Source organism: Aethalodelphis obliquidens, unplaced genomic scaffold (genome assembly GCF_003676395.1).
Source record: "Aethalodelphis obliquidens isolate GAN/ISIS:26980383/991018 unplaced genomic scaffold, ASM367639v1 scaffold36, whole genome shotgun sequence".
NCBI classification, from domain to species: domain Eukaryota; kingdom Metazoa; phylum Chordata; class Mammalia; order Artiodactyla; family Delphinidae; genus Aethalodelphis; species Aethalodelphis obliquidens.
Window position 1 is genome coordinate 4,051,169 of NW_020837980.1, and position 15,341 is coordinate 4,066,509.

The following is a 15,341-nucleotide window of genomic DNA, read 5'->3' on the forward strand; positions in this document are numbered from 1 at the left end:
CAATTTCAGTGCTTGTGATTGGTCTGTTCGTATTTTCTATTTCTTCCTGGTTCAGTCTTGGAAGGTTGTGCATTTCTAAGAATTTGTCCATTTCTTTCAGGCTGTACATTTTATTGGCATAGAGTTACTTGTAGTAATCTCTCATGATCCTTTGTATTTCTGCAGTGTCAGTTGTTACTTCTCCTTTTTCATTTCTAATTCTATTGATTTGAGTCTTCTCCTCTTTTTCTTGATGACTCTGGCTAATGGTTTATTGATTTTATTTATCTTCTCAAAGAACCAGCCTTTAGTCTTATTAATCTTTGCTATCATTTCCTTCATTTCTGATGTGATATTTATTATTTCTTTCCTTCTGCTAACTTTGGGTTTTTTTTGTTCTTCTTTCTCTAATTGCTTTAGGTGTAAGGTTAAGTTGTTTATTTGAGATGTTTCTTGTTTCTTAAGGTAGGATTGTATTTCTATAAACTTCTCTTTTAGAAGTGCTTTTGCTGCATCCCATGGGTTTTGGGTTGTCGTGTTTTCATTGTTATTTGCTTCTAGGTATTTTTTGATTTCCTCTTTGATTTCTTCAGTGATCAATTGGTTATTAAGTAGTGTATTGTTTAGCCTCCATGTGTTTGTATTTTTAACAGATTTTTTCCTGTAATTGATACCTAGTCTTACAGCATTGTGGTCGGAAAAGACACTTGATATGATTTCAATTTTCTTAAATTTACGAATGCTTGATTTCTGACCCAAGATATGATCTATCCTGGAGAATGTTCCATGAGCACTTGAGAAGACAGTGTATTCTAATATTTTTGGATGGAATGTCCTATACATTATCAGTTAAGTCCATCTTGTTTAATGTATCATTTAAAGCTTGTGTGTCCTTATTTATTTTCATTTTGGATGATCTGTCCATTGGTGAAAGTGGGGTGTTAAAGTCCCCTACTACGAATGTGTTACTGTCGATTTCCCATTTTATGGCTGTCGGTATTTGCCTTATGTATTGAGGTGCTCCTATGTTGGGTGCATAAATATTTACAATTGTTATATCTTCTTCTTGGATCGGTCCCTTGATCATTATGTAATGTCCTTCTTTGTCTCTTGTAACAGTCTGTTTTAAAGTCTGTTTTGTCTGATATGAGAATTGCTACTCTAGCTTTCTTTTGTTTTCCATTTGTAAGGAATATCTTTCTCCATCCCCTCACTTTCATTCCATATGTGTCCCTAGGTCTGAAGTGGGTCTCTTGTAGATAGCATATATACAGGTCTTGTTTTTGTATCCATTCAGCCAGTCTATGTCTTTTGGTTGGAGCATTTAATCCATTTACATTTAAGGTAATTATCGATATGTATGTTCCTATTACCATTTTCTTAATCGTTTTGGGTTTGTTATTGTAGGCCTTTTCCTTCCCTTGTGTTCCTGCTTATTGAAGTTCCTTTAGCATTTGTTGTAAAGCTGGTTTCATGGTGCTGAATTCTCTTAGCTTTTGCTTGTCTGTAAAGGTTTAAATTTCTCTGTCAAATGTGAATGAGATCCTTGCTGGGTAGAGTAATCTTGGTTGTAGGTTTTTCCCATTCATCACTTTAAATATGTCCTGCCACTCCCTTTGATCTTGGAGAGATTCTGCTGAAAGATTGGCTCTTAACCTTATGGGGATTCCCTTGTGTGCTATTTGTTGTTCTTCCCTTGCTGCTTTTAAAATTTTTTCTTTGTATTTAGTTTTTGATAGTTTGATTAATATGTGTCTTGGCATGTTTCTCCTTGGATTTATCCTGTATGGGACTCTTTGTGCTTCCTGGACTTGATTAACTATTTCCTTTCCCATATTAGGGAAGTTTTAAACTAATCTCTTCAAATATTTTCTCAGTCCCTTTGTTTTTTTTCTTCTTCTTCTGGAACCCCTATAATTCGAATGTTGGTGCATTTAATCTTGTCCCAGAGGTCTCTGAGACTGTCCTCAATTCTTTCCATTCTTTTTTCTTTATTCTGCTATGCAGTAGCTATTTCCACTATTTTATCTTCCAGATTACTTATCCGTTCTTCTGCTTCACTTATTCTGCTATTGATCCCTTCTAGAGGATTTGTAATTTCATTTATTGTGTTGTTTATCACTGTTTCTTTGGTCTTTAGTTCTTCTAGGTCCTTGTTAAATGTTTCTTGTATTTTCTCCATTCAATTTCCAAGATTTTGGATCATCTTTACTGTCATTATTCTGAATTCTTTTTCAGGTAGACTGCCTATTTCGTCTTCAGTTGTTTGGTCTGGTGGGTTTTTATCTTGCTCCTTCACCTGCTGTGTATTTCTCTGTCTTCTCATTTCATTAACTTACTGTGTTTGGGGTCTCCTTTTCGCAGGGTGCAGGTTCATAGTTCCCATTGTTTTTTGGTGTCTGCCCCCAGTGGCTATGGTTGGTTCAGTGGGTTTTGTAGGCTTCCTGGTGGAGGGGACTAGTGCCTGTGTTTTGGTGGATGAGGCTGGATCTTGTCTTTCTGTTGGGCAGGTCCACGTGTGGTGGTGTGTTTTGGGGTATCTGTGGCCTTATTATGATTTTAGGCAGCCTCTCTGCTAATGGGTGGGAATGTGCTCCTGTCTTGCTAGTTGTTTGGCATAGAGTGTCCAGCACTGGAGCTTGCTGGTCATTGAGTGGAGCTGGGTCTTGGCATTGAGATGGAGATCACTGGGAGATTTTCGCCATTTGATATTATGTGGAGCTGGACCACATAATATTGGTCTTGTGGACATGATACTGGTCGTGTGGACCAATGTCCTGAACTTGGCTCTCCCACTTCAGAGGCACAGCCCTGATGCCTGGCTGGAGCACCAACAGCCTGTCATCCACACGGCGCACAATAAAAGGGAGAAAAAGAAAGAAAGAAAGAAGAAGATAAAATAAAATAAAGTTATTAATATGAAAAATAATTATTAAAAAAGTTTTTTAAGTAATTCAAAAAAAAGAATGAAAGAAGAGAGTAACCAAACCAAAAAACAAATACACCAATGATAACAAGTACTAAAAGCTATATTAAAAAAACAAACAAAGAAAAAAAAAAAGGACAGAGAGAACCCTAGAACAAATGGTAAAAGCAAAGCTATACAGACAAAATCACACACAGAAGCATACACATACACACACACAAAAAGAGAAAAAGGGAAAAAAAAAATATATATATATATCGTTGCTCCCAACATCCACCTCCTGAATTTGGGATGATTTGTTGTCTATTCAGGTATTCCAGAGATAAAGGGTATATCAGGTTGATTGTGGAGATTTAATCCACTGCTCCTGAGGCTGCTGGGAGAGATTTCCCTTTCTCTTCTTTGTTCACATATCTCCCGGGGTTCAGCTTTGGATTTAGCCCCACCTCTGCGTGTAGTTCACCTGAGGGCATCTATTCTTCACTCATACAGGACAGGGTTAAAGGAGCAGCTGATTCGGGGGCTCTGGCTTATTCAGGCCAGGGGCGGGGGCGGGGGGTGGGGTACGGTGTGTGGGGTGAGCCTGTGGTGGCAGAGGCCGGCAGGATGTTGCACCAGCCTGAGGTGCACCGCGCGTTCTCCCAGGGAAGTTGTCCCCGGATCACAGGACCCTGGCAGTGGTGGGCCGCACAGGCTCCCGGGAGGGGAGGTGTGGACAGTGACCTGTGCTCGCACACAGGCTTCTTGGTGGCAGCAGCAGCAGGCTTAGCATCTCATGCCCATCTCTGGGGTCACGCTGATAGCCGTGGCTCACGTCCATCTTTGGAGCTCCTTTAAGCGGCACTCTTAATCCCCTCTCCTCGCGCACCAGGAAACAGAGGCAAGAAAAAGTCTCTTGCCTCTTCAGCAGGTCCAGACTTTTTCCCGGACTCCCTCGCGGCTAGCTGTGGTGCACTAGCCCGCGTCAGGCTGTGTTCACACAGCCAATCCCAGTCCTCTCCCTGGGATCTGACCTCCGAAGCCTGAGCCTCAGCTCCCAACCCCGCCCGCCCCGGCGGGTGAGTAGACAAGCCTCTCGGGCTGGTGAGTGCTGGTTGGCACCGATCCTCTGTGCAGGAATCTATCCGCTTTGCCCTCCACACCTCCGTTGCTGCATTATCCTTCGTGGCTCCGAAGCTTACCCCGTCTGCCACCCATGGTCTCTGCCCGCGAAGGGGCTTCTAGTGTGTGGAAATCTTTCCTCCTTCACAGCTCTCTCCCAGAGGTGCAGGTCCCATCCCTATTCTTTTGTCTCTGTTTATTCTTTTCTTTTGCCCTACCCAGGTACTTGGGGAGTTTCTTGCCTTTTGGGAGGTCTGAGGTCTTCTGCCAGCATTCAGTAGGTGTTCTGTAGGAGTTGTTCCACATGTAGATGTATTTCTGATGTATTTGTGGGGAGGAAAGTGATATCTGTGTCTTACTCTTCTGCGTCTTACTCTTCTGCCATCTTGAAGCTCCCCTTCAAGCACAAATTTTTTGTAGAATGTTTCTGCTGGTCTCATGAAGGTTACTGCTGGTCATGAGGAACAGATGTCACCATGAAGGATTTTAGTGTTTTTCTAGATATGAGGAGATACAAGAATCGGGCTCATAAAATTGACTCCTGAAAATATCTAACTATCTGAAGACCTGTTCTGCCAGTTTTTCCCAGAGCACAGAGAGTTTCATTACAGCTCTCCACCCTGAACACCTTTCAGGCAGGTGTTGAAAATCAGCAGCTGCAGCAGCACATGACTTAATCCTTGTAGAGGGAGCTGGCAAGTGTCAGTGACAAGTGCCAATTAGTTGACAAGAGTCATGTTGAATCCTGTGGTTTGGTGACTTTTTTGAATGAAATCAGTACAGGCAATGTGAAGCTTTTGAGAAAAAGACTTGATGTGATTGGAAGAAATTTAAAAAGAAGGAAAGAAGTTGGACATGTGAAATCATGCCAGGGATTGAATTAACTAGTGAATGGTACTGTAAAAGAAAACAAGAGATTGAGAAATAAATTGTTTCTGTTTCTGGGACCTTAAAGAATATCCCCAGGACAAAATCAATTTAAAAAGTTTTTTTTTTTTTTTTCCTTAAAAGGAAGGAAATGGCCCTTAGGGGAGAGGCTTAACATGCTTCAACTAATCTGAGTTCAGTGTCTGTCAAACTGAGAATCAGTTATACTCTTTCAAAAGTGTGTTTGTTAATCATGGGAAATTTTAATTCCTGGCAATAGTCCCTCAAGTTGTCTCAAGTTTATAAAAGCCTCTTGCTTTTTTGTGGGATCATTAGTTTCTTAGGTAAAGTAAAAAGTGGTAATGGAACAAAGCTGACTTTGGGAATTTAAAATACAAACTTCTGGTTCTAATCGCCTTTGCCTTATATGGAGATTTAACAGAATTATTAATATCAATCAGAAATTCATCTGTTTTTGGAAGTTGTGGACAAGCAGCTTTTACACAGGGTAGCCTGAACCAAACACGAAAATGTTTTTCTTCCTTATAAAAGAGTCTATGAAGGGCTTCCCTGGTGGCGCAGTGGTTGAGAGTCCGCCTGTCAATGCAGGGGACATGGGTTCGTGCCCCGGTCTGGGAGGATCCCACATGCTGCGGAGCGGCTGGGCCCATGAGCCATGGCCGCTGAGCCTGCGCATCCGGAGCCTGCGCGTCCAGAGCCTGTGCCCTGCGACGGGAGGGGCCACAACGGTGAGAGGCCCGCGTACCGCAAAAAAAGAAAAAAAAAAAAAAAGAGTCTGAAAATTAACAATGAACTTTTACATAAAATGAATAACTTTTCTGTTGGGTGCTTCTTAATACTCCAGTGATGTCAAAGTGTTGGCCTTTTCTTTGCCTGTGTTATTTAGTTGGAAGTTAATTTGTTTAAACGCATTATTTTTCCTCTTAGGGATCTAATGTCTTCTAAAAACTACCAAACAGTGATAATCTTGCAAAATGATTCAATAAACTATTTCATAAAATGTTGCTATCTTCTATTGTCTTAAATCTAATCAGTTCTATGAACTGAGGGCCCCGTGTGTGACCCTGCATGATTCATTACCCAAAACTCTCCAGGGTGTTTCAAAGTTGATTTATCTCAGGAGCAGCTGAGAGCTTATTGAGTAATTCACATTTTTCCAGAGAAGTTGACTTAAAATATCCAGTGCAACCTGCCAAGCTCTGCCTTTGTTTATAAATCTGCTTCCTGGTGACATCATACAGGATGGCCCCTCCCTGGGAGTCTTGAATTTTGCCTGGTCTTCTCAGATGCTGCATTCTAAACCCAGCACAATCTCATTGTAACCCTTTCCTTACATGATTACTCTAGTTTAAGAGGAAATGCCTAACCATTTCTGGTATTCTCTCAATGAATTTTTTTTTTTTTTTTTAGATTCTGATCTCACTCTTAATTAACTACCTCACTCAATATAAATTCAACTACTTATGGTTTTATTTTTCAGGTACGGATATTGTCTTCTTGATGTTTTCTTAAAGAGTTATTCAGAGTAGATTATGACCAACTTAAGAACCTAAATGGATATAAATGGGACATGACTGTTGTAAAAAGGAACACATCTTTAAAGCACTGAAGAACCTCAAAATGCTGTCAACACTTTGAGCTTCGTAACTGAATGATTTATTTGCAACTAATTATCTCTTGTCGTGGGGAAGAATCATGTCTTTAAGCAAAGCCGCATTCTAGATAGCAAAATAAGTATCAATTTTGCCACTGAAAATTGTTTCTGCTACCTGGAAAGCTTGTTGGTTCATACTTAAATGAGCACATTTTTCATAACAAGAGACCAAGCAGTCAGCTTAGGATGCCTGGGGACCCACAAGTGGGTCTGCGGTTAGCATGTTCACATGTCAACATGGGAAATTTGGCTTATTCTCCGTAGAAACTTCTCAGATTTTGTGAAAGAAATTAGGAGAGTTTTCTTAAAAATGATTTTATAGACTTCGAATCGTATTTCTTTCTATTTTATTTTTTGAGTTTTACTTTTATTTTATTTTTTAAACATCTTTATTGGAGTATAATTGCTTTACAATGTTGCGTTAGTTTCTGCTGTATAACGCAGTGAATCGGCTATATGTATACATATACCCCATATCTCCTCCCTCTTGCGTCTCCCTCCCACCCTCCTTATCCCACCCCTCTAGGTGGTCACAAAGCACCTAGCTGATCTCCCTGTGCTATGCAGCTGCTTCCCACTAGCTATCTATTTTACATTTAGTAGTGTATATATGTCAATGCTACTCTCTCACTTTGATAAAGTTTCTAAACTAAAAGTAAACAACTTATATCTGATGACATAATTTTGGAAATTCGTGATTGCTTTGCTGCCTTATTTATTTACTATCTTAAAAAGTGGGATTGGGCTTCCCTGGTGGCACAGTGGTTGAGAGTCCGCCTGCCGATGCAGGGGACGTGGGTTCGTGCCCCGGTCCGGGAAGATCCCACATGCCGTGGAGCAGCTGGGCCCGTGAGCCATGGCCGCTGAGCCTGCGCGTCCGGAGCCTGTGCTCCGCAACAGTGAAAGGCCAGCGTACCACAAAAAAAAAAAAAAAAAAAAAAAAAAAAAAGTGGGCTTTTTCTCCCACTATAAAAGTAAAACAACTTCATTGTAATTGCATTTAGAAAATTCTTTTGGAAAAAGATTATTGTTCTGGTTTTTCACTACAAAAGACAGTGGTTTTTTTACTTAACGATAAAAGTAAACATGTTCAATAAATATATTTGCACATTATTTATGTGTGTCTCTGGTTGTTTTCTTAGAGTGCCACCTTAATTATCTTTGTGAGAAAGTCCTCAAGGATCTGCCATTAATTCAGATACCTCTCCCTCAATTGATATATTCCTTTAAGTGGTCTGAAAATACTTAAGGATCTTAGCATATGTGAGGAAACTGATCCTCTGTTCTGATTCTTGAGTCCCAATTCTATGTGGCCTAAGGATTAAAAATAACCTTCTTTCCAAAGCATTTCCTACTTAATTGTCTCTCTCTGAAGGCATGGAAACAGGAAGTGAGAGGTAGTTGCTGTCCATACCGTGAAAGGAAAGGAATGAAGCCGATGAATGAATTTTGATAGATAGACATCAATAGAACAGATGTTCTCTTGACCATATTTCCTGGGGACACAGTGGGAATCAAAGGCAAACCGGTAACAGTTTTATTCATTATGTTTTAAAGAAAGTTTCCAAGCCTCCTATACCTGATACCATTAATCTACCTTCAAGCACACTGTATTACTTAAGGTGGATTAGAATTCATGCATTGTTTTGTGTGACAGGAGGCAAGTACCAAGTAAAAGTAATACCAGACCCTTCTTAGGAATAAGGCTTGGAGGCATTTAAATCACTCTGTCATGTCAAAATAAAGTTCAATGGCAGCATCTAGACTGGATCTTGATTCATATAAGATATTTAATAAATATTTGTAGAATCAGAGGCCTTCCAGAAGAAACTTTAACCCAGACAGGAAAGCTCTTCTGAGTAAGAACCTAGGGTGAGAGTGGTCATACAACAGAAGTAAAGACTGGCTTAAAGAACTGGAGTACATCAAACTTGTTCATCGAACATATTTGGTTGATTACCTACAGAGTGTCCAGCACTGTGTCAGATGTGGAAGACGCAGTGGGAACACACGAAGGAAATAGCGAAAAGGCCTTAGTTTAAAAAATTAAAGGGAAAAAATTGGGATAATAAATGTGTTACTGATTTCAGCAAATCAAATACTTCTGAGAAAATGGTGTATTATTTGACAAACCTGAGACTCTTCTCACTGAATCTGAAATTAGGAAAGCATAAAAGCAGACAGAATTACTATGAAACCAAAGATGTCTGGGTATATTCCTTTAAGTATAACCCTGTGTTGGAAAGTTGGTTGTGGGGACCCACATGTTTGGAATAACAGACTTGCACCATTTCCTTCTAAATTCTAACCAAATCGAGGAAAACTAAACTTCATATGGAATAGTTTCACTTTTAAAGGAAACATTGCAAAAATATTAAACTATATCATTCTCTTTTTATGAAGAAGCCCAGGCCCTGTCTTTCTATCTGACCACATAAGTCAAAATTTATGGAAGTATAATTAATGCCTTTGCTGCAAAAACCAGAAATAGAGACTGAAGAAGAAATGTCCATATTTCAATGTCTTCAGCATTTTGGTGCTATAGCAATTGTTCCCTTTTAAAATACTCATTTAGACATATCTTCAATAGTGTTACTGTAATAGCAAAGTCTCTTTGAGGAAAAGGAAAGATTTTTAATGACAAAAGAAAAATACTGTTTATTCTGAGGTTGAATTTAGGAGCCCATGTGAAGGAAGGCTTAGCAAAGGGGAAGATAGGTGAGACTGACTGCTCATATGAAGCTAACTTTGTATGCTGGATTTGATTCTATTAGGGCTATCTTTTTTTTCTAAACATTTTTAATGGAGTATAATTGCTTTACAATGGTATGTTAGTTTCTGCTTTATAATAAGTGAATCAACTATACATATAGATATATCCCTATATCCCCTCCCTCTTGTGCCTACCTCCCACCCTCCCTATCTCACCCCTCTAGGTGGTCACCAAGCACCGAGCTGATCTCCCTGTGCTATGCAGCTGCTTCCCACTAGCTATCGGTTTTACATTTGGTAGTGTATATGTCCATGCCACTCTCTCACTTCGTCCCAGCTTACCCTTCCCCCTCCCCATGTCCTCAAGTCCATTCTCTACATCCGCGTCTTTATTCCTGTCCTGCCCCTAGGTTCTTCAGAACCATTTTATTTATTTTTAGATTCCATATATACGTGTTAGCATACGGTATTTGTTTTTCTCCTTCTGTCTTCATTCTGTATGATTGATAGACTCTAGGTCCATCCACCTCACTACAAACAACTCAGTTTCATTTCTTTTATGGCTGAGTAATATTCCATTGTATATATGTGCTACATCTTCTTTATCCATTCATCTGTCAATGGACACTTATGTTGCTTCCATGTCCTGGCTATTGTAAACAGAGCTGCAATGAACATTGTGGTACATGACTCTTTTTGAATTATGGTTTTCTTAGGGTATATGGCCAGTAGTGGGATTGCTGGGTCATATGGTAGTTCTATTTTTAGTTTTTTAAGGAACCTCCATACTGTTCTCCATAGTGGCTGTATCAATTTACATTCCCACCAACAGTGCAAGAGGGTTCCCTTTTCTCCACACCCTCTCCAGCATTTATTGTTTGTAGATTTTTTGATGATGCCCATTCTGACTGGTGTGAGGTGATACCTCATTGTAGTTTTGATTTGCATTTCTCTAATGATTAGTGATGTTGAGCATCCTTTCATGTATTTGTTGGCCATCTGTATATCTTCTTTGGAGAAATGTCTATTTAGGTCTTCTGACCATTTTTGGATTGGGTTGTTTGGTTTTTTGATATTGAGCTGCTGGTAAATTTTGGAGATTAATCCTTTGTCAGTTGCTTTATTTGCAAATATTTTCCCCCATTCTGAGGGTTGTTTTTTTGTCTTGTTTATGGTTTCCTTTGCTGTGCAAAAGCTTTAAGTTTCATTAGGTCCCATTTGTTTATTTTTGTTTTTATTTCCGTTTCTCTAGGAGGTAAGTCAAAAAGGATCTTGCTGTGATTTATGTCATAGAGTGTGCTGCCTATGTTTTCCCGTAAGAGTTTTATAGTGTCTGGCCTTACATTTAGGTCTTTAATCCATTTTGAGTTTATTTTTGTGTATGATGTTCGGGAGTGTTCTAATTTCATTATTTTCCATGTAGCTGTGCAGTTTTCCCAGCAGGAGAAGAATTTTTAAAACTACAACTGGAGGATGGCTGCTGACTAGAAATGTAAAGTCCTGAGCATCCAGGAATTTAGCAAATGGCTGCTGACTGCAGTTTTCTTGGTTTTAAGATACCGCCAAGCTCCAGTTTAGTTATCTCTGCATTGGAGATGACAAATTTATGGGTATGTTTTGGATTAGTTAAAAAACAAAGCTGATTATTTTATATTTTACATTAATAAAACTCAGAGAAATTTTATTTTGCCTTTTTAACCCATATGTCAGCTTGGGTCTCCCTCTAAACTTAATTAAATTATGATTGATTATATCCTTAATTTAAGATTCTCTGTAAGATTATTGAGAATTTCCAGGCGGCCAGTGATTGGCTTAGATCTGAAGTTTCTGAACAAATCAGTACATGGCGTACCTCAGGCCACAGAGGTTGGTTCAGAAGTTGATATATAACTTAACCCAGGCTGATGAGATGTAAGGAAAATTTTGCTGAGGGTTTCCAGAAAAGAAGTTTCATCGATCTTGGAAGAGAGCTTCAGGGAGAGCCAGCTCTCCTCATCCAAAGATTGCCATAAATGTATGTGAGCAAGATATTATTATCCCATTTTACAGATAAGGAAACTGAGGCTCAGTAGAGTATGTATCTTGCCCACTGTCCCAAGGCTAATAATTAGCAGTGCTGAGATTCAGACCCAGGTCAATCTACCTCTGAAGCCCATGCTCTTAAGCACCATCTGATAGCAACAGATAGTTCCCAGGTGATATTGATGCTGCTGGTTAGGAGACCACAGTTTAAGGACCACTGTTTATAAAAGTCAACAGCTGACAGTTGTAAACAGCCCAATAGTGGAAACAGGTAGAGATTTGCAAGCCAGTTTCACAAATAAGTTATTTATAGTATAATCAAGATTTCCATACCAAAAGAATTATTGCTGTGTTATCAAATACAATGCATTGAATATAACTATAGGCGAAAATTATGAGGACCACAAGACTCTCTGCCAAAATATTTATCTAGAAATTCATAAGCTGGCTACAAAGCTAAAGAGGCATGTCTCCTACATGATGAAAACAGTCCATTAGGGATGTATAACTGAGCAAGCTGTATGAAGAAGGATCTGAGAGTTTCTTCTCAATTTTGGTTTTATGCCACATCAGCCTTTTTTTCTCTTATTCTTAAGAACCATTACTTACAATGCAGGCAGTGTAGGGTATAGGCAAGTGTGCTTGCCTTAGAGCCAGACTTGGGGGGTGGGTGTCTGAAGTCTGACTCTCTCATTTACTAACTGGGTGACCTTTGGAAAGTTAATACTTCTGGTCTCATTTATCCATCTGTAAAATTTGGATATTAATTCTTACTTCACAGGGTTGTTGAAAAATCAATGAGGTAAGGCTCATTTGAATAGCGTCTGCCATGTACTAAGTACCCAGTAAGTGCCAGCTATTATTATTTGTCCCACTGCTGAGTTAAGCTATGAGATACAGGAGAGGCTTTTGTGATTCTCCTGATGATGGTTGATACCAAAATCTCATGCTGGTGCCAGAAGATAAAATGTAATCATCAAGCTTACGGGGTGTCTATAATGTGCTGTGCTATCAGATACACCACTCCATTAGATGTTAGCATGCCTAAACACTGGAAAGGAGACTTTGTAAAAACAATTTCTTATTTAAATCTTCTTTTTGCCAACCCTAAGTGACCTTGTACTTTCCAAAGGAGTCTATGAACAAGACACATACATTTAAATTAATTCCCATGGCAATCCTAGGAGGTCATTGTTGTTATTATTCTAAACATTGCAAGCTGGAGGGTAAGAGGTATAAAGTGACAAAAAATTGATAATATGTTTGAGATGAAAGCCTTCAAATTTATAAATTAAGACATGAGATGACATTCATATTTTGGGGGGAGGGGAGTGAGAAAGTTTGATACCCAAATGCTCATTCACACATATGTTTCATTTTCTCTTAGAAGAACTTACAGGATAATAGAAATATAATGGGATAATAGAAATATCAAGTTATCATAGATAAAGTATACAACTTGTGGCTTTTAGACAACTGAAAGTATTACTGCATGGCTACTTAGTAATCACATCTGTTTATAATATGATATGATGTAATATGCAATATACTATCTAAAAATTTGGAGGAAAGCTACCTTAAATTTAAATGAAAATTAGGGAAGAGTTTGGATGACCTCATGATAGATTTCAAGCCTGGCGAGTCCACTCTGCGAGCTTTAGCGTTTTGACTCTTACCCAGTAATTTGCAGAATATAGATTACCCGCTCACCTCTTCTGGACAGGGTCTAAGCACTCTTTCCTCTCTTATGGGAAAACACCACAGATTTCCATGAGCTGCTCCTTGCTATCTTGTTTTGTCTCCTTTCCTCTACCTGCCCAGATATCCTGGTCCCCACCTGCAGTTTGGGGCTATAAGGGAACATTGTAGTGAGTCACCATGACCTAAGGCTCTTCCCATAAGGCATACCTTACTATTTAGGATCTGGAAAACCCTCTGCTGCAGGGTCTGGCCAGCCTTGGGCCTCACAAGGATGTAAATGACTCTCAGGTCTGGGCTGGTGCGAAATAGCTTCTCCATCAACACTTTGCCCAGGAAGCCTGTGGCCCCAGTAATGAGAATGGACTTGCCACCATAGAAATCTGCAATCATGGACATGGCTCTTCCCTTTGTCTTTTATAGCTTCGGAAAGAGGTTCCTGAAAAGAAAGAAAAATAACAAAAGATTACATTCTCAGTAGCGCTAAAATGCAGTCATTTAAAATGTTGCTGGCATTTCCAGGAGTTTTGAATGCAGGAAAAGGTCAGACAGAGTGATAGCATCATGGCTTATTGGCAACACAATTCATTTCAATCAATATTTACTGAGATTCCTCTCCCTGCTAGATGTTATGCCAGGAACTGTGGACAAGAAATGAGTAAGGCATGGTTCCTGCTCTCAAGGAATTGTTTGTAGTCTGATGGAGGAGATAGATACCTAGAGACCGTGAAATATAATATGGTAATGCTAAAACCAAAGAAAGCACAGAGGAAGGGTGCATAGCAGGATCTGGAAATTTCAGGAAGGCCCCTATAGGTGGTGACACCTGCGGTCAAACTTGAAAAGAGATAAGGGCTGGGGTAAGGGCATTCCAGGCCAAAGAAAGATCAAAAGCAAAGGTCCAACGTGTGGTGTGGGATGCTGTATGGGGGAATAATACAAAGAATTCAGTGTTATGAGAATGTAAATGATAAGGTTGGGAATAGCCCCAAACCTGTGAAACCAAAGATTAGAACAGGATCAAATTTTTAAAATTATGACGTAATTAGTATTTCAGTTGCAGTTTTATTCAGAGAAAATCATTTCCAAGAGCAGATCTGGTGGTGGGAAGCCAGATGTAGCACTTGGATGCTGTGACTTCCAAGAAAAAACACCCCATGCAACGTGAAGTGTTTTGTCTTTAAGCCTGGCCTCAAGATTGTTGATTGGAAGCCGCGGAGCTTTGGAAGAGGCAAGGTCATAGTGTGGGAGCAGACTTTCCTTTCTGTCACTGACTTTGCTGCCTGCAGCAAGTCTTCCGCTGTCTTTGTGGATGGGATTTGGGTGGATCTTGCAGAACACAACTCCAGGGACCAGCCCTGACATCAGAGCTTGAAAGAAGAACAACAAAAAAAAACAAGTGAAAAAGCCAACACCCTGCCTTTTTCACTCCAGTCAAGTCAACTCCAGTGACTGCTTAACAAAAATTGATTTTTCAAAGTCCTGATGTATAAATTAATTATAATTTATAGTTTAAAATTATAGTCATAATTTATACTTTGAGTATCTTGAGGCTACGTTCTTGGGCAGAACTCTTTGCCTTTGGAGGATTCATTCATTCATGGATTTACTCAACAAATAATTCTGTGCACTTGCCATGCCAGACTCTATGCTAAGTTCTGAAGGTAAACGGTTGAATAAGACAAACAGATCCTTGCTGTCACTCTAGAAGAGGAGGCCAGTGATACACACATAAGTAAATACATAAACAAGTTAATTACAACTGTTACTAATGTAAATAAAACCGAGATCAACGACACAAATCACAATTATCAGTGCTATACACTAGGAAGTACTATGGGTTTCAACTGTTAGCTATTTTCATTGGTTGTCTAAATCCCTTTTATTAAGGATTGATGTGAGAAATATTATTCTGAAGAACACATTTGGACCTTGTGCAAAAGAGCAATGAAAGATATGTTTTGTCATGTTATATAATGTTACTCACATTACAATCTATCTAATGATTTTCTCAAAATTTAGCACTTGGGAAAAGTATTGATTATTTTTGCTTTGCCTGTCTTGAAGCTCAGAAAAGTGGTGTCACCAAGTTTGGAAGGTAGTACAGTACAGTATCCTAGTTTAGCACTCAGATTCTAAGCAAGACTGAAATCAAATACCAGTTCTACCACTTACTAGGTCTATAATCTCAGGCAAATTATTAATCTTTCATTGCTGCAGTTTGTTCATCAGTAAACTGGGGATAACTAAAGTATCCACTTAATAGTGCTGTGGTAAGGATTATGTGAGTGAATACATGTAAAACCCTTAAAAATATAACTTACCTATAGTATTGGCTATTCATATGGTCACTGGTTCCAC

At 39.3% G+C, this 15,341-nt stretch overlaps 1 protein-coding gene across 1 annotated transcript in view; it reads right to left on the reverse strand.

Moving 5' to 3' along the window:
* FAR2 (fatty acyl-CoA reductase 2) overlaps window positions 1-15,341 on the reverse strand; it is a 137,305-nt gene that overhangs the window by 38,020 nt on the left and 83,944 nt on the right. The window contains exon 2 of the mRNA XM_027129330.1: window positions 13,191-13,419. Coding sequence (XP_026985131.1) covers window positions 13,191-13,379 — 189 coding nt within the window. The 5' untranslated portion in view covers window positions 13,380-13,419. The remainder of the gene's footprint in view (window positions 1-13,190; window positions 13,420-15,341) is intronic.